The sequence below is a fragment of the Palaemon carinicauda genome, chromosome 13 (genome assembly GCF_036898095.1).
Source record: "Palaemon carinicauda isolate YSFRI2023 chromosome 13, ASM3689809v2, whole genome shotgun sequence".
Taxonomy (NCBI): domain Eukaryota; kingdom Metazoa; phylum Arthropoda; class Malacostraca; order Decapoda; family Palaemonidae; genus Palaemon; species Palaemon carinicauda.
The window spans coordinates 96,973,733-96,992,208 of NC_090737.1; the positions used below are offsets into that span (position 1 = coordinate 96,973,733).

The 18,476-nt window shown below is 42.9% G+C and overlaps 1 protein-coding gene across 1 annotated transcript in view; it reads right to left on the reverse strand.

The window, feature by feature from the left end:
- Window positions 1-18,476, reverse strand: part of LOC137652334 (telomerase-binding protein EST1A-like) — a 406,355-nt gene that overhangs the window by 347,004 nt on the left and 40,875 nt on the right. Inside the window, 2 exon segments of the mRNA XM_068385678.1 lie at window positions 5,430-5,540; window positions 9,620-9,698. Coding sequence (XP_068241779.1) covers window positions 5,430-5,540; window positions 9,620-9,698 — 190 coding nt within the window.

Genomic DNA, 18,476 nt, shown 5'->3' on the forward strand with positions numbered 1-18,476 from the left:
TTGCCTGCAAGGCACTCTTCGCGACCTTCTCAATGTTCAGGATCTCCGACGCCGAGAACGTTACTTGCCGGGCGGAGAGCTTCTCAAGAGGAGTTCCCCTGGTCAGCTCTTCCACGGAAGGGTGGAGCGGAAGGGCCATACTGGACTCCCCCATGATCTCAAAGTACCTCCTCTGATGTATTCGAGGAGGTGGGAGGAGTTTGAACCCGGCAGAAGAACGACCGGAGGAGGCGAGCTCGGAGAGCTGGGCTTCGACTCTGTCCCTGGCCCCTTTCACCCCTTTGAACCAAGGCAAAGCTGCGCTGGACTTAGGGGGCTTCTGAGTGCCATAAACTTCGTCTAGCACCGTGTCCTTGCCCTGACAAGGGGCAGTCTACGGGTCCTTAAACTTATTGAGCTGCCTCATCAAGCTTAGGACCTGCCAGAAAGCGTGTTCCGACTCGAACTGGTCTCCTCCTTGCGGACTGGCAGCTAAGTCTCCGGTCCCCAAAGGCTCATCTTGGGGAGAAACGTGGACGTCCTCCTGGGGTTTAGTTGGCTCTGGACGTATCCTGGATGACGATTTAGGAATCGTCTTGGAGTCCTTGGGCTCCCTCCTAGGAGGAATACAGGACTCCAGCAAAGAGGTCCGGAAGGGGGCATCCTCGCGAGCAGCTTCTCTCCGAAGAGGAGGGGTTCCTCCCAATGGTGCCGTGGGAGATAACCCTGCCTCGCTGGACTCTCCTGAGGAAGGAGATAACACGTCCACAGGAGAAGGAGAAACAGCACGCGTAGGAGAAGGCGTAGGAGTCCTCCTAACCGACCTCTTGGGAGCCAACTTCACCCGAGGAGAAGTCACCACGAAGTCCACTCCTCTCCTTCTCTTCAGCGGGGGATAGCCTGCCGTCCCATATCAACGAGGGCGGGCTTCACAGCCTGGACCACTGCATTCATAATGTGACGGAACCAAGGCTGGCGAGTAACTGACGCAGTGTCAGTTATTCCCGCTGGAGGGAAGGGGATTCCCTGACCCTTCGGAGTGGACACCACGGGGCCTGCCTGAAAAGAAGAGGAAAGAGAGTGTTGCATGGACCTCTCCATAGATCCTTCCTGGTCCTGGTCCTGGTGAGAAAACATACGCTTGCGCGGAAGCGATCCAGAGGGAAGTCCGTGTCCCTGTCAGTTGGCCGCGCTGATGTTCCCTGCGGGAAAGGGAATCGCGACGGTCTTCACGCGAAAAAGCATTCAAGGAATCGCGCGCGGGCGATTTCCAAAGCGCGGGCGCATTGCCGCATGTGGAAGAATGCGGGTGGGTGCGTACGCTTGCGGGCGAGGGGGCGCGTAAGCGCGCGGGCGAGGGGGCGCGTAAGCGCGCGGGCAAGACGGCGCGCGGGCGCGTAGGCGAAAGGACACGATGGCGCGATCGCGTTGGCGCATTGGCGCATTGGCGCATTGGCGCGCACGTGAAGGAGCCCGAGACCGCACGGGTGATGGTGTGCGCTGAGCACTAGGCGATTGATGGTGGCGCGTAGGAGAACGCGAAAGAAGTCGCGAGCGACTTGGCGAGCGTTTGCCAGGCAGGGAGCGCTGGCGCGTCAGAGAACGCTGGCGCGATGGCGAGCGATGTCGAGTGCGTTCAGGAGAACGAAGGCGCGAACTACAAACAAGCGAACGACTGCGCGCAGGCGATTTATCGCGCGGGCGAGTCGGAGGCCTGAGGCGATCAGGCTGGGAAGGGCGAGGGCGTGAACGCGCAGGAGAACGTTGGCGCGCAGTAAGGTTTCCGCGCACATCTGAAGAGGTGGAAGAACGCGCAGGCGAACGCTTGCGAACAGGAGCTTTAGCCCGCTGTTGCGCCGGAGCAGAAGGGCGCGAAGGCGAGGCGACGGGTTAGTACCCTTGCCAAAGTCCAGATCAGGCAATCGTGGACGAGATGATGAACGTTGGCGCACAACAGGCACAGGTTGATCAATAGCGCGGCTGCGCACAGGAGGACGATGGCGCTCAGGAGAACGAGGGCGCGCAACGCGCACATCAGGAACACGAGGGCGCTGCTTCGCAGGAGACCTGCAAGAAGGAGAGAGCTGGCGAGCAGGTGATCGCTGCCGCGCAGGGGAGCGCTGGCGAGCAGGTGATCGGTGCTGAACAGGAGAGCGCTGGCGAGTTAAGTCCAAAGACTTTGACTCTGGGGAGCGCTTGAGCGCTACTGCACGCGAACGCACAGGTGGGCGCGCAGGGGAACCCTGACGCGCAAGGGACTTACCCACACCGTGAGTATAGTCCCTTAACCCCGAAGGGATCGGTGCCTGTTGGATAACAGGATGAGAAGGCACCCAAACTGCATCTGCGGCCAGGAACGGAGAAGGCAGGTCGGAAGGTCTGGCTGGCGTAGGGGGTCGCGAATGATCCGCGGAGAGGTTAAGGGGCGCTGCTGTGACGGGCTGCTCCTGACGGGGAGGCTCTTCCTTAGGGGGAGGATCAGGAGAGGACGACCCAAAGAGGCGCCTCCTAACTCCTTTATAGGGAGAAGGAAGCCCTCTGCTCTGAAGAGGCCTACAGGCCTTACGTCGAATACGACCACGAGAAAGGGCGTCCGGGTCATCAGTCCTCCGAAGAGGAGTCTCTGTCAGCGCGCTCCCCCGAGGGGGAGACCCACCCGCAGGAGAGACTGTGGACCCACCTCCCCCCTCGGAGGATCTTCGGAGGGAGGAGGAGGGCCGTCAGCAACGTAAGGAACAGGAGCATCATCAAGGGTTTGACCAGACCCGTCGGAAGGCTCGGCCAAAACAGTGTCGACAAAATCAGAAAGGAATACCTCCAGTATTACCGGCGACTGTTTGACCGCAGCCCCCAACTGGATCAGGTCAAAAAGGGCTTCCTTGGAGGGCGTGCCCTTAAGCCCCATGGAAGCCCAAGGCTGAAACAAATCATTATTAGCAACAGTCTGGTCAAATTCCTCAAAATCCAAATCATCCTCCCCTGGAGGAGAAGAGGGAGCTGCCACGCTAAGAGAGGCAACGCCCTCTTCCGCACCCCGAGGTCGGGAAACACCACTAGGGCCTGCGCTACCACTCGGCAGCCTCTCAGGAGAGACCGCTCGAGTGGGAGCTTCGGGGGAGATTCGGGCAGCGGAAGAGGAGTCCTTGGAGCCCTCCTTCTTCAAGGTTACCCCTGAAGGAGAACGGTCTCTCTTAGAATTCTTCTTACGCCGGCGGCCGAACTTCTCCCACTGGGAGGCAGACCACTTCCTGCACTCACCACACATATTCTCTCTATCACACCGTCGGCCTCGGCACTGCGGGCAAAGGGTGTGAGGATCGGTGTCCTCCGCTGACATGAAGGTCCCACAAGGGCGGCCAGCGAGTCCAGGGCACTTGCGCATAACGATGACAAAGATCGAGGCCAACTTCCAAGCACACAGCACTAGAAAAAGACAAAAAGAAAATTAAGGCTGTCATTAACGAGGACGAAAAACAGCAACGTCTGTCTTCGTCTGAGCCAAAAAGTGAAGTGGGACAACTCATAGGTGTGTGGGGGGAGGGGTAGCAAGCTACCCCTTCCCTACCCCCTGCTAACTAGTGGGGGGTAGTTAACCCTCGTTAAAAACTTAATGGCTCGTCATTTCAGCCACGCCGAAAAATAAACCCTATGTAAATAGCGTGGTTTGTATTTCGGTTACAGAACAAATATATATTTATATATATATATGTGACTCGATTATGGTGAGTAGCACATCTTGATTAGGCACAACATGTCTTTACATACATTACCTAGGCTAGAACTAGAAAGCAAAAATATGAAAATCAAACACATCCTAGACAATTAACTTTTTTATTTTACAGAAATGAACTTTAGCAAACAACCTAAAAGCCTTCCCAGCCTAACTAAACCAAAAGAAGGGGAAAGAGGAAATAAGAAAATTCACATAGACTGAAGTGAAAGTAAAAAGACCAGGCTTCTTTAAATAGTTTTGTCTGCAAGCATCCTCATGGATCAAATAATACACCTCACACTACTTGATACTACTAAACAAGTCAAAATTTGTCAAAAATATTCCTATGTTGTATAGTACATAGAAATGAAAGACTGTGTGTTGGGTCTCATTGGTTGCATATGATTAAAATTAAATTAAACTTACGAAAAATAGTGAGTAGATGAGGTAGTTCACCCCTAAAGCCCACACTGAGAAGCCTAAGAAATATTAGAGACCAGTACTTGAAAGGACCAAATAAGTGACAGTTTTGAGATAGTCTGAAAGCCTAGTTTTACTGAATTAGTCAGGAGCTTATTTTTTCTGGAATAATCAAATGACTTACATTCTCCCTGAAACTGGTCTGAGGAGTCTCATGTCCCTTTAACAATTAAAGAAAACATGACACGATAGATTATAAGTAAGTCTCAGCATATAGGAGATACTATAATTCATGGAAATATGGCTTCCTTAAAGGACCCTTGAGGAAAAAAAAAACTTCAATTCAAGAATGCTATTACCATATGAAAATTATTTTTGCTAGGAGAGTGATAAAAAAACCTAGCTCAAATACAAACTTCCCATGACAGGAGACATGCATAAAATGATTGTCATCCTCAGAGCAGAGGATTATGTAGAATGTTGACCTTCCTCTCCTAAGTCTCTAAACACTTCTACTTGGGAGGGTGTTAAAACTGTTTCAATTGACAACCATTTCTACTTGGAAATTATTTATATATTTAGCATCATGATTATCTCATTACAGAGTTTATTTTATGTATCTACAAAGAAGTCCCGTTATCCAATGCAATACAACGAACCATGTTAAAAATATACAAGGAAAATTGTTGCTAAAAATTTCTACCATGGGAAAACATTAAAATTAAAACTCTTAAATAAAACTGAAAAAGGATTTAAAAATGCTTCTTTTCTGCAGGATATAAATAAAATAATGAAAAACATCTAAAGTTTTTCCAGTTCCTTAAAAATTATATTTTTATCTTAGTATATCTATATTCTATACTGCACTGGAGACCCTCAAGGTAATACTGTATACAGTCCAGTGGTGTAAAAAACATACAGTATATTTTATATGACGTACAAAAGTCAAAATCACTATAAATTAATTAAAATAATACACTGACTTTGAATAGATAGAATGAATGAATGAATGATTTAAAGTTTTCAGGCATAAATTCTTAAAAGTTACAGATATCCAGTTGCTCAATCATCTATCATATGAAAAAAACTACTATCAAAATTCATTAGACACCAATTCAAAAATAATCAAGAAACGAGTAAAATAAATCTTAAGAAAAAAAACCACAAAATTTCACAACATAAATCATTACACCCATCAGGAACATGTTTTCTTGAATGTGTATATAAGCATTTACAGCAATTATGTCTTCAAAATACACTATTATCACCCTAAAAACATCTAAAAAATGACACAGTGGAGGTACTTTAAAATGCTTACCTTTTTCCTGATGTCATCAAACATTGACACCAACGAGTCACGGGCAGACACAAATGGATTTGAAGCTGTTAGAGAACGAATGTAATAGTATACAACATCTAATGGTCGTTTCTGAAAAAGGAAACATTAATGAGGATAAGTACCATTATACTCGATATATAAACAAATTTTCCTTATATTTCTGGTCTCTCAAACAGATGATATATAATGTCACATGTACAGCACCTATTTGCTATACTCTAATGGGTTTTGGTAAACTAATTCATCAGGAGACTTCACTGGTAAACTTCATTTCCAAATTCTAAACATCAATAGATTATTACTTAACAGGGTTATCTACTAACATAGTTCTGTAATGTAATGAATTATGCCACTATAACTCATATTCATATTGTTTATAATTCTAATGAAGAAAACAATCAACAGATATCAACAAAGTGTAAAATGATACTTCTATATATCCCCTCATCAAATAAGGCTCTCTCCAACTGTCAAAACAAAATTTATTAAAAATTAATAAAATACAATACAGGCACTACAAGAATAACAATCATAGGTCCCCAGCATACAGAGAAGAGTCTTCTTTGATTATTTTTTTCAAACTGTACTGTATTCATCTCACTGATGTTAGCTGGCCAAAAAAATAACACTGTAATGCAAATTGCAGTAAGCACTGTATATTAGTTTCTTTCTATCTGAACTTTAAGGTCTGCTTAAACGAACAAGATGCTTACAATCAGTTCATCTCTAATAGCAAAATTCTAGTCAATTATAACAGAAAAATCTTGACATACAAAACCTATACTCAATCAAACATCTATAAGGCTAAGCTCTTCTAACACCAACAAAAACCATTTCTTACAATTCTGAAAATTGTAATTTTCTTGCAAAAAAAATGTATGTACTTGCTGAAAACTTCAAACCTATTAAAGACAGCTTGGATTTTTATATGTATAAAAAAATACAAATACATGGAATGTCAAGAACAGTAATGTGAAATATATTATAGATCCCTACCTTCCTTGGATAATATTTCCAAAGTTAGTATATATGTTTCCTAAGACTGCACGCATAATCAATAAGGCCTTTAAAACAATGCTTATCTTATATAGATTTGAATTTAAGTTATAAGCCTTCCTTGCCAAACCAAAAGTAAAACAGCATATTTGATTGCAAAGCTGATATATGTACTGCATACTATACTGTGCTATAAAGTCATAATATACAAATCTCACAAAAATTATATTTTTATTTGAATATGAAACAAGAGATCAAGAGAAGACGAAGAAAACTTCTAGAATACAGGTACTGTGTAGTATTGAGCCTCATGATGGAGAAAGCCTGACTATTAGAATCAACTGCATACCTAGTATTGCGGATAGGACAGAACTGTCCAGGAATATCTGAATGTAAAGGATGGTCAGAATTATGAAAAATCTTACACAACATACTGTATATAACTAGCTAATTGAACGATGCTGCCAGATATTAATATCTAGATTAGGAATAAGAAATTTAATAGACCATAAGTTACTGTCCAACAATTTAAAATGAGAATCAGCAGCTGAAGTACAGACAGGAGAACAATACTCAAAACAAGGTAAAATGAAAGAATTAAAACACTCCTTTATTATAGATTGACCACCAAAAATCTTAAAAGACTTTCTCAATAAGCCAATTTTTGGTGCAATAAAAGAAGAGGCAGACCTAATGTGTTTCTCAAAAGTATATTTGCTATCGAGAATGTCACCTAAAATTTTAAAAGTCATATATAGAGTTAAAGAAACATCATCAATGCTGAGATCCGGGTGTTGAGGATCCACTGTCGTTGTTTACAATCGTACTTTGATTTTCTTAAAATTCAACTTCATGCCCCATAATTTACACCATGCACTAATTTTAGCTAGATTTCTATTCACAGAATCAGCAACCTCAGATCCGCATTCAAGAGAAGGAAATGATGTAAAAAGAGTATTATCATCTGCATATGCAACAAGCTTGTTTTCTAGGCCAAACCACATGTCATGTGTATATAGTATGAATAGTAATAGACCAAGAACACTACCCTGTGGAACACCAGATATCACATTCCTAAACTCACTACGGTGCTCATCAACAACAACTCTTATGATCTATTACTTAAAAGTTCAATAATGATGCTAAGAAACGACCCACCCACTCCAAACTGTTTGAGTTTGAAAACAAGGGCCTCATGATTAACACAGTCAAAGGCAGCTCTAAAATCAAGGTCAATCATACAAACTTCCTGACCACAGTCAAGGGATTTCTGTACAGCATTGGATATTGTAAGAAGGGTATCACATGCTTAAAGGCCTTTACGAAAGCTAAATTGTAAACTAGGGAACAGATGATTACCTTTAGCAAACCTATCAAAATCAGATTTTTACAGTTAGGCAGATATGCAAGAAATATTTAGCAAAAGGTAAGGAGGTGTATGTTGCGTTTATGGATCTGGAGAAAGCATATGATAGAGTTGATAGGGAAGCAATGAGGAATGTGATGAGGTTATATGGAGTTGGTGGAAGGTTGTTGCAAGCAGTGAAAAGTTTCTACAAAGGTAGTAAAGCATGTGTTAGAATAGGAAATGAAGTGAGCGATTGGTTTCCGGTGAGAGTGGGGCTGAGACAGGGATGTGTGATGTCGCCGTGGTTGTTTAACTTGTATGTTGATGGAGTGGTGAGAGAGGTGAATGCTCAAGTGCTTGGACGAGGATTAAAACTGGTAGGCGAGAATGATCATGAATGGGAGGTAAATCAGTTGTTGTTTGCGGATGATACTGTACTGGTAGCAGACACAGAAGAGAAGCTTGACCGACTAGTGACAGAATTTGGAAGGGTATGTGAGAGAAGGAAGTTGAGAGTTAATGTGGGTAAGAGTAAGGTTATGAGATGTGCGAGAAGGGAAGGTGGTGCAAGGTTGAATGTCATGTTGAATGGAGAGTTACTTGAGGAGGTGGATCAGTTTAAGTACTTGGGGTCTGTTGTTGCAGCAAATGGTGGAGTGGAAGCAGATGTACGTCAGAGAGTCAATGAAGGTTGCAAAGTGTTGGGGGCAGTTAAGGGAGTAGTAAAAAAATAGAGGGTTGGGCATGAATGTAAAGAGAGTTCTATATGAGAAAGTGATTGTACCAACTGTGATGTATGGATCGGAGTTGTGGGGAATGAAAGTGATGGAGAGACAGAAATTGAATGTGTTTGAGATGAAGTGTCTGAGGAGTATGGCTGGTGTATCTCGAGTTGATAGGGTTAGGAACGAAGTGGTGAGGGTGAGAACGGGTGTAAAAAATGAGTTAGCGGCTAGAGTGGATATGAATGTGTTGAGGTGGTTTGGCCATGTTGAGAAAATGGAAAATGGCTGTCTGCTAAAGAAGGTGATGAATGCAAGAGTTGATGGGAGAAGTACAAGAGGAAGGCCAAGGTTTGGGTGGATGGATGGTGTGAAGAAAGCTCTGGGTGATAGGAGATAGATGTGAGAGAGGCAAGAGAGCGTGCTAGAAATAGGAATGAATGGCGAGCGATTGTGACGCAGTTCCGGTAGGCCCTGCTGCTTCCTCCGGTGCCTTAGATGACCGCGGAGGTAGCAGCAGTAGGGGACTCAGCAGTATGAAGCTTCATCTGTGGTGGAAATGTGGGAGGTTGGGCTGTGGCACCCTAGCAGTACCAGCTGAACTCGGCTGAGTCCCTGGTTAGGCTGGAGGAACGTAGAGAGTAGAGGTCCCCTTTTTTGTTTTGTTTCTTGTTGATGTCGGCTACCCCCCAAAATTGGGGGAAGTGCCTTTGGTATATGTATGTATCAAGACACTTTGAACTTTAAATTAAATTACCTTACATAGCATTAGCTAAGTCAAAAAAAGACAAATACAGGTAGATGAGAAACATAGGGTTCTAGCACCTGCTGGAAAAAAAGGTAGCTGTATGACTTTAATAATTAAAACTAGGGTAGTCTAATAAAAAAATTAAAAGGCTGAATCTTTGGCAAGAAAGTATATCGGGTAATGCACTTACTATTTTCCCTAATTCTTCCCTTACAACGCATTATGAGGATTGTTTCGATTTGAGAATCTACACCAAGATTTCTCTGTAAGTGAAATTACCGACCGTCACAATTATCACACCATTGTATGATTATATCCTAAATATATCATTTCTATTCTTTCTATAAAATCTTACTTGATTAGCAGCTATGATAGCAAGCTGATTGAAGGGTCTCCCATTACGTGGATAAACTTGCAGGGCCATGTGATACCATCTGAAAAAAAAAAGAATTACCAAACATTCTAAATACAATACAGTACTGTAGTACATTGTACATTATAATTCAAACTATAATTTCTAATATGATACCTGTATGCTACTTTATGAAGTAATAAAAAAAGGCCTTTCCACAAAATACAAAATTCAAATGCTAAATTCAGTTATAAAAAACTTCAAATCAAAAGAGTTGGTGCATACAAGAATTAAAATAAATCTGAAGAAGATTCCTCCAACTGGGATCTCTAACAAAGAGTCATCATAACGTTCTCCTATAAGACGAAAGTCCTATAGCCATACTGGCTGGACCTCTTGCCAGACTAGAAACTCAAAATCATATCACTGTTACAGAAAAGATTCCCTTGAATGTACCAAAGAAAAATCTTAAGAAGTACATACTGAAAAGTAGGAAGAAAATGAGGGTTTATGAGAAATATACCTCAGAGCATCACTTAATTAACATTCTGAAGGCTACTAATATTACCACTTAATCTATATTTGGCATAATATGGGGAGTAACTAAAAAGTGTACCTGTGCATTGGATATTGTACCAACCATTAAAGAACACAATTGTTCCTATGCTTGCTAAAGAATTCACAAAAGCTGCCACAGGCTTTTGAGACTCATCTGAAATAGTTTAGTCAAAACAATTTAGGTAACATAGAATAAGGTCATGATCCAGGTCACCATCAAATTTTTCTACTTTAAGAGTCAAAATAGCCCCCACTATACAGTCTTCAGAAGATGAAATTTCAATTAAACTTCTAACTTCAAAACAAACTGCATTTCTACGGTCAACCAACTCAAAAAACCTGTACAGATATTCAAACAATTCCTTTATATCAATACTGTAGTGGATTCGAGAAAGGTCTAAAAATAAATGGGAATTTGAATGAAATTTGCTTCCTACTTGAGTTGAAGAATTTATTCACTCCCATAAAAATGAAGTAAGAATACATAGAATATGTCATCTTAAAAGTGGCAGTGTCAAAAGACTGAGAAAATAAGCATTATCAGAACTCAACTTATTTCAATACTCTTCATAAAAAAAGTTTCCTAAGGATACATCTCATAGATATCTACTTGATGGCATTTTTGGACTATGAAAAAACATTTGATAGTGTGCACCAGCCAATTTTTTGTAGAGTCCCACATTATTATGAAGTTCCTTTTCCATATGTAAATTTGATTAAGTCTGTTCATGAGCATAGCAAGTATAAAGTCAATGTTAGTGGAGGCTTATCAAATAAATTTCCAGTGAACATTGGAGTACAGTATTCCAAGGGAGTATGTTGTCACCTATGTTGTCTATCCTTCTCATGGATTTTGTAATACATAGAACAGATGGGGATAGTGGAGAAGGATTGGACTGGATTTGTAACAGGATATTAGTGGACTTAAAGTATGCTGATGATGCTGTCCTTATTAGCAAAACACCACAGGACTTGCAAAGCCTACTTACCGTAGTTCATGAAATACCACATGATGCTGTGCTCAAGATAAATAGAAGAAAGACAGAGATGATGAGAACGGAATTTGCAATGAAGATGAAATACCATTGGAAGGAGAAAGGATTAAAGACGTGGAATCATTTAAATATACTCATGTAATGTTCGATTTTTTAAGGCCTATTTTTCAGTTCAAAAAGTAAGGGTCGAACATTACACGAGATATATATTTAAAAAAGTATAAATTTCTGGCCTACCGGTAGGTAAACGTAAGCTAGGCCTAAACGAACATTACCCTAGGCTATGCTACCTACCGGTAGGTAATCGTAGGCTATGCTTACATGTATATAAGGCTACCTACCGGTAGGTAAACATAGGCTAGGCTTATACATACAGTACTAACCATGTTCATTTAACACCAAGCATATTATTAACATGGATTTTATTTCCTAAACCATCATAAATAGTTTTTCCCGCTACGAGTAATGACTTTACCATAACGCAGCAGGTATGAAGCTAGCAAACAGTTGAGTTGCGTATGTTATAACGTGTTATGGTTAATGAATAAATTAGGCTCATTTTATTTTACTTGGTATGGTACATTAATTGAAATTAATTATAAACCCAAAAAAATTTTCTTAATTGAATCCACAATTTTTTCTCCAAGTTCGAACGTTAGTTTCGTTAACTCCAAACATTTTTGCGGCTTGAACGTTATTTGTAGTTTCAGCGGCTGCAATAACTTGAAGCTTAAATTTTGCAGTAAATTTTCTATATTTCTTGGTAGACATCTTGATGAGTTATGAGTAAATTCTTATTCATATATATTGTGAGGAAAAAAAATTATTTGCATAATGGGTAATTATAATTACCGTAATTACCTGTAATTACCGGTAATGGTAATTTATTATGCAAAACGGTGAACTAATTTTGTTTGCTACTTTTAGTGTTTGCTTGTTTTTGAAAGCTATTAGGCGGTGATGATAATCGGCTGTTCGCAACTAAAGTGTTCGCTAGAAAATATACGCTGAATACTCAATTGTTATTGTAAACAGAATAACAGATGTTAGTATTTAGGTGTTGTTCCAATTTGTTTTATACATTTACTTGTCGCACTTAGGCATAACCCCTACTTTGTTGGTAATTATGGTATGCTGGAGATAAAAGACCATTGAGGCATAACCTATAGCCTACTCGCCAAAGTCAAGACTCGAACATTACACGAGGTATATGATGAATTCGTGATTTTCAAGGCAAAATAGGGGGGTCGAACATTACACGAAGTCGAATATTACACAAGTATATGTGGTATGATCTCTAATATAGGATCTTCAGAATTCTGGTTTAATGAAATATTGAAAAAGAGCAAATCATACAATGGCTACGTTAAGTAAAATTTGGCAATCAAATCACATGAAAGTACATATAAAAATCAGGCTATATATCAGTTTAGTGAGATCGGTGTTACTGTATGGACATGAGACGTGGTATGATAATGGAACACTATCAACATATTTTGTAGATTTGAGAACAAAGCCCACAGAAGAATAATGGGAGCTAAATGGCAGGGCATTATTAGAAATGAAACTATAAGAGAGATTACTCGAGTGTCATATGTGGATGAGATCATGGTGAGGGGTAGATGGAGATGGTTTAGTCATGCTCTTTGCACTCCCCAAGAGAGATTAGTTCACCAAACTTTCAGCTGGGCTTCACAAGGGACTAGAAGAGTTGGAAGACCCAGTCCTATATGGCTGAGGACTGAAATGTGAAGTAGATGATGAATGGAGAAATATTGACTTGAAAGCTTATGCTAAATTTATGCTAAATTTGTGATTGGCGAAATCTTAACCGAGGCCCTTCGTCAACAGGCGTGGGAGGAGATGATGATGATGATGAATTGTTTTTTTTCTCATAGCTTTTATTTATTTGCTTATTTCCTTTTCTCACTGGGCTATTTTTCCATGTTGGAGCCCTTGGGCTTCTAGCATCTTGCTTTTTCAACTGGGGTTGTAGCTTAACTAGTAATAATAATAATAATAATGAGAGAAGAGAACTGTACATCTCAGAATGCTATTGGCTACCTTCCAACCATAAACACACCTGCAACAGACAAGTCAACTGTGAATGAGATCCAGAACCAAACTCAAATCCGAGATCCACTTAAATCTAAGGAAATAGTGGTTGTATGTGATCTGGCTCTGTACACAAAAATTGTAGAGATTGCTTGGAAAAATCCAAATTGATACCAGTAAGACATCTTGAGAAAGGGAGCCTTTCACATGATCCGAAATTTCTTGTCAATTATTGGCAAATACTTCCAAAAAGGTGGCTTTAGAAGCATTTTCATTGAAGCATGGGTCATTACTGAAGGTTCCATTGCCAATGTACTGGAGGGAAGACACTATAACAGAGGTGTCAAGTGCCATGAATTTATGTACAAATCTTTATGTGGTTGGCATGAAAAAGGTTTATGCTTTGGATAGAAGAAAATCACCCAGAAATGAAAATATCGTTGGAAACTGGACTATAAGTGATACATGATCTAGATCATGATATATTTCAGCAAACCTATGAAGAAACTGCAGAATGAGCAGGCCCTAATTTTGCTACATCACTTCCCATCTTTTCTGGATAGACTTGTACCCAAACACAGTCCATTATCTGAATACTGGCTGAGCTATCTCAATATAGTAGTTGAGCTTTTGGGTCTCATCTGAGCTTCCAGGGAATGAAATTGTCTGTTACACTTGGCATGCATTTGGGAATGCATTCCCCTGTGTTTTGAGTATAAGGAAACAAACTGTGCACGTTATATTCCAGCTTACTATGCTGAAATGCCTCATCTACCAAAGAGTCATCCACACAACCATCAAGTATTAGAACAGGGCCAGTTTTCCATTCAGATAGGTTCACAGAATACAAAGACACCAAAACCCAAGGAGGAACTTGTCACTTTAGTTTGAACACTAGTGCTGTAACATGATACTATTTCACAGCAGAATAGCAATGCAGTAACATCAAGCTTTAGAGAGATATGTGTCACTTGAACCAGTCATATCTACAGCATGCCTAGTTGCAGCGGTCCGACATCGAAGGACGAGAGCTGTTTCTGGAATTGTAAACCTGACTGATGATTTGGTGAACCCATTAGAAGAGACCAAAGACCTGATAAACATCAGCCATGCTACTGTTGCTCCTGAATCTGTTGCCAAAGATTTAAAGTCAGTAAAAGAACATAGCGAATCAGCTTACATGTCATTTAAAGCACACTATTTGGAACCTAATGTAACAGCAGAAATTTAATGTCCCCATTCTAAAGTTGAAGCTGAAAACTATGCAAATCAAGTCAAAGACAGGCAAAAAAAAAAAATTCTCTGAACTACCACCAACTTGCTTGGAAACATGCTATTGACGGCTTAGAAGCGGGAACCTAACATGCGAGAGGTCCTTCAGCACACACTGTGACCAGTTTCATGGCTTTTGGCGACTGAGGATGATATACCTGTGCTCTCAATAGAGTTAGAAAAAAAAGGCATTACCTGCAGAAATGAGACCACCAAACTCTGACCGTCTAATAGATGGAATGACCCTTGTACACAAAACAAAGGGGGAACACAGGGAAAAAGCGTAGACGTCAATGATGTCCTACTGTTGTTGGAATGCATCTTGCCAAAGAGCCTTGGGATCTGAGATTGGGGAGCAGCACAAAGGGAGACTGAAGTTTAGGGCCGTTGTGAATAGATCCATCGTTGGAGAACCCCACAAAATCAGGACTTTGTTGGCTACTAGATATTCTAAAGACTAATCGGTACTCATTATCTGAGATGCTCTGCTTAGGTTGTCGGTGAGCACATTCCTCTTGCCTTGAATGAAGCGTGCCGATAGTGGTGATATCGAGTGAATCTCGGCCCATCTCAGTATCTCTACTGCTAGATGGGATAGTGCCTGCAAAAAAGGACCTCCTTGTTTGTTGATGTAAGCCATTACTATGGCGTTGTCGCTCATCGCCACCGCTGAGTGGCCTGCCAAGAACTGGTGGAACTGTTGAAGGGCCAGGAAGACAGCCTTCATCTCTAGGCGATTTACGTGGAGGCATTCTTCAGACTCTGACCAGAGGCCTGAGGTTGTATGGTGTACCACATGGGCCCCCCGACGATGAAGGGACACCTCTAAGGCGAAGCGGAGGGCGAGCTCTGCTAGATCGTGGACGCCCTCTGCCGGTAGATCAGCAAGCTGACCTTTGGAAGCAGCTGTCCTCCACAGAGGAATCCCTGTGAGAAAACTCCACCGAGGAGGAGAAAAACTCGTGGGAGAGACAGACAAAGGACTTTGCTTCCCCCTCGAAAGATGATCAGGAACGGGGGAGCGCAGTCGGCAGCAACCGCTGAAGAGTTCGAAGGGGCAAGAGCATTGGCAGCAGCAGACGATGCCTCCAACACCACTACGTCGACACACGACAGAGAATCCACCTCCGAAGTCATCGAAGGCTACACACTAGCCCTACTAGCTGCAGCAAGAGTCCTTGGAGGGTGGACCAGGAAGTCCTAAGGAAGCCCACACCTATTCAAAGGCATGAGGGTACACTCGGGCACACTATTCTATCTAATTTCTCTTCCCCTTGTTTTGTTAAAGATTTTATAGTTTGTATAGGAATTATCTATTTCAATGTTGTTACTGTCCACAAAATATTTTAATTTTCCTTGTTTCCTTTCCTCACTGGGCTATTTTCCCTCTTGGGGCCCCTGGGCTTAGAGCATTCTGCTTTTCCAACTAGGGTTGTAGCTTAGCAATTAATAATAATAATAATAATAATAATAATAATAATAATAATAATAATAATAATAATAATAATATGAGTAAGGAAAGATCTAGCGATGAGATGTCCCTTCCTTTCAGTTTGAAGGCAAGGCTCAAGGCTGAGTGATCGCCTTTCACTGCCGAAACGGAAAGGAATCTTTCCTCCCACAAAACTCGAGGAATTCCACTACTACTGGAAGTGGCATCAATTGGAGAGAGACCCTTTCCATGATACCAACCCCAGAAGACATTCTACTTAGCCTGGTAGACTGCTGCTGAGGATTTCCGCATATATTGAGACATCCTCTTTGCAACTTGTTGCGAAAATCCTCCTTGAATGAGGAGGTGCTGGGTAGTCTACAGGCGTGCAGTTGTAGCGAAGCTACAGCTTTGAGGTATATGTCGATGTCAGGTTGTCAAATTAGATCGTGTCGTGGAGGGAGTTCTCTTGGAGGCTCTGTCAGGAGCTGCAGAAGGTCTGGAAACCATTTCGCATGATACCATAGCGGAGCTATGATAGTCCTTTAGAGGTTGACTGATGTTCTGGCCTTGTTGAATACCCTTTTCATCAGACAGAACGGGGGGAAAGGAATAAACGTTGTTGTCGTCCACACCGTTGTGGGAATGCATTTTGCCAGAGAGCCTTGGGGTCTTGGACTGGGGAACAGCAGGAGCCTGAAGTACAGGGGCGTTGCGAACAGATCCATGGTTGGAGAACCACACAAATTCAGGACTTTGTAGGCTACTAGGTGATCCAAAGACCATTCGGTACACATTATCTGAGATGCTCTGCTCAGATTGTCTGCGAGCACATTCCTCTTGCCTGGAATGAAGCGAGATGATAGCAGTGCCGAGCAGACTTCGGCCCATCTCAGTATTTCTACTCCTAGATGGGATAGGGGCTGCGAACAAGTGTCTCCTTGCTTGTTAGTGTGAGCCACTACTGTGGTGTTGTCGCTCATCACCACCACTGAGTGGCCCGCCAGGAACTGATGGGACTGTCGAGGGACCACTTAGAGGGCCTTCATCTCCAAGATATTTATGTGATGGTACTTTTCGGACTCTGGCCAGAGGCCTGAGGTCATGTGGTGCAGCACGTTAGTCCTCCCCCCCTCCCCCTTCTTTTGATGTGTCTAAGCACAACATCAAGTCCGGGGGGAGGACGAGAATATCTACACCGCTTCGCAGATTCTCGTCTGACACCCACAATTTGAGGCCTGTCCGTTCATCTGGTCCCATGGGAATCAGAATGTCCGGGGAATTGAAGGCCTGATTCTAATCGGACTCAAGCCATCACTAGAGAGATCGAATCCTGAAGCAGCCGTTGTAAACTAGGCGGGCCAGGGATGATACCCATAGCCACTTCTGGGCTGGGAGTTTATCTCTTTTTGAGAAAAGGTCTGGCGACCTTTCTCAGCTCACTGACGCTGGGGTCTTTGACCCGTGGAGGTTCTGGCAAACGTTGATAATGGTCAAGGGCGGGTTATTGTGGCCACTGTGCAGTTGAAGAGTGCTCGCGAGTAGTCACCTGTCGACAAGTCGCTCATGGGAACTGGCGATTGTTTTAGCGAGCTGGCAAGGTAGGCTGACGATCAACGAGTTGGCAACCAGCATGCCAACAATCGGAGCGCCAAAAAATAGGCGAGCTGGCGGATGATCAGATAAGCTGAGGAACAGCAGTATGGTTCAATGAGCGACTACTGTAGTTGGTGATCGGCGAGCCAGAGATTGGTGATCAGAGCTCGGAGTGCTGGCGATTGATAAATGGATGGTTTGAGTAAGGTTGACAATCAGAGCATTGCGCTAACAATCGGTGAACATCAATCGGCAATTGGTGAGCTATTGATTGGTGAGCTAGCAATAGCCGACTATTGGGGATCGGCGAGCTAGCGATCTACAAACTGACGATTGACTAATGGGGAGCTGGGGATCAGCGATCGGCGAGACTGGAGATTGACGATCGGAGAAAGACAAGCTAGCAATTGGCGATCGGCGAGATAGCAATCAGCAGGCTGACGAATAGCTATCGGTGAAAGACGAGTTAGTAATCGGCGATCAGCACGCTAGCGATCGGTGGGAGGCGCGCTAGCATTCTGTGGTCAGTGAGCAAGCGATCTGTGGTCGGTGAGTTAGCGATCGGCGATTGGCGAGTTGGCAATCGACTATTGGCGAGCTAATGATTGGTAATCGGCGAGACTGGAGGTCAACAACCGGAGGAAAACGAGCTAGCAATCAGTGATGTAGCGATCGGCAAGCTAGCGATCAACAAGCTGACGATTAGCAATCAGTGAAAGACAAGCTGGCGATCGGCCACTGGAGGTCGGAGAGCTAGCAATCAGTGATCAGCGAGCTGGCAAGCAGAGATTGGCGAGCTTACGATCGGCAATCGTTGAACTAGTGATCGGTGAGACTGGAGCTAGCAGAAAGACGAGCTGCAGTAGGTCAAACAGCTGGTTGACAAACAGCCGAACGATGATATGGAGATAGGATGTGCCTTTTGGAAGGGAAAGCATCCTCAGGAGAGGCT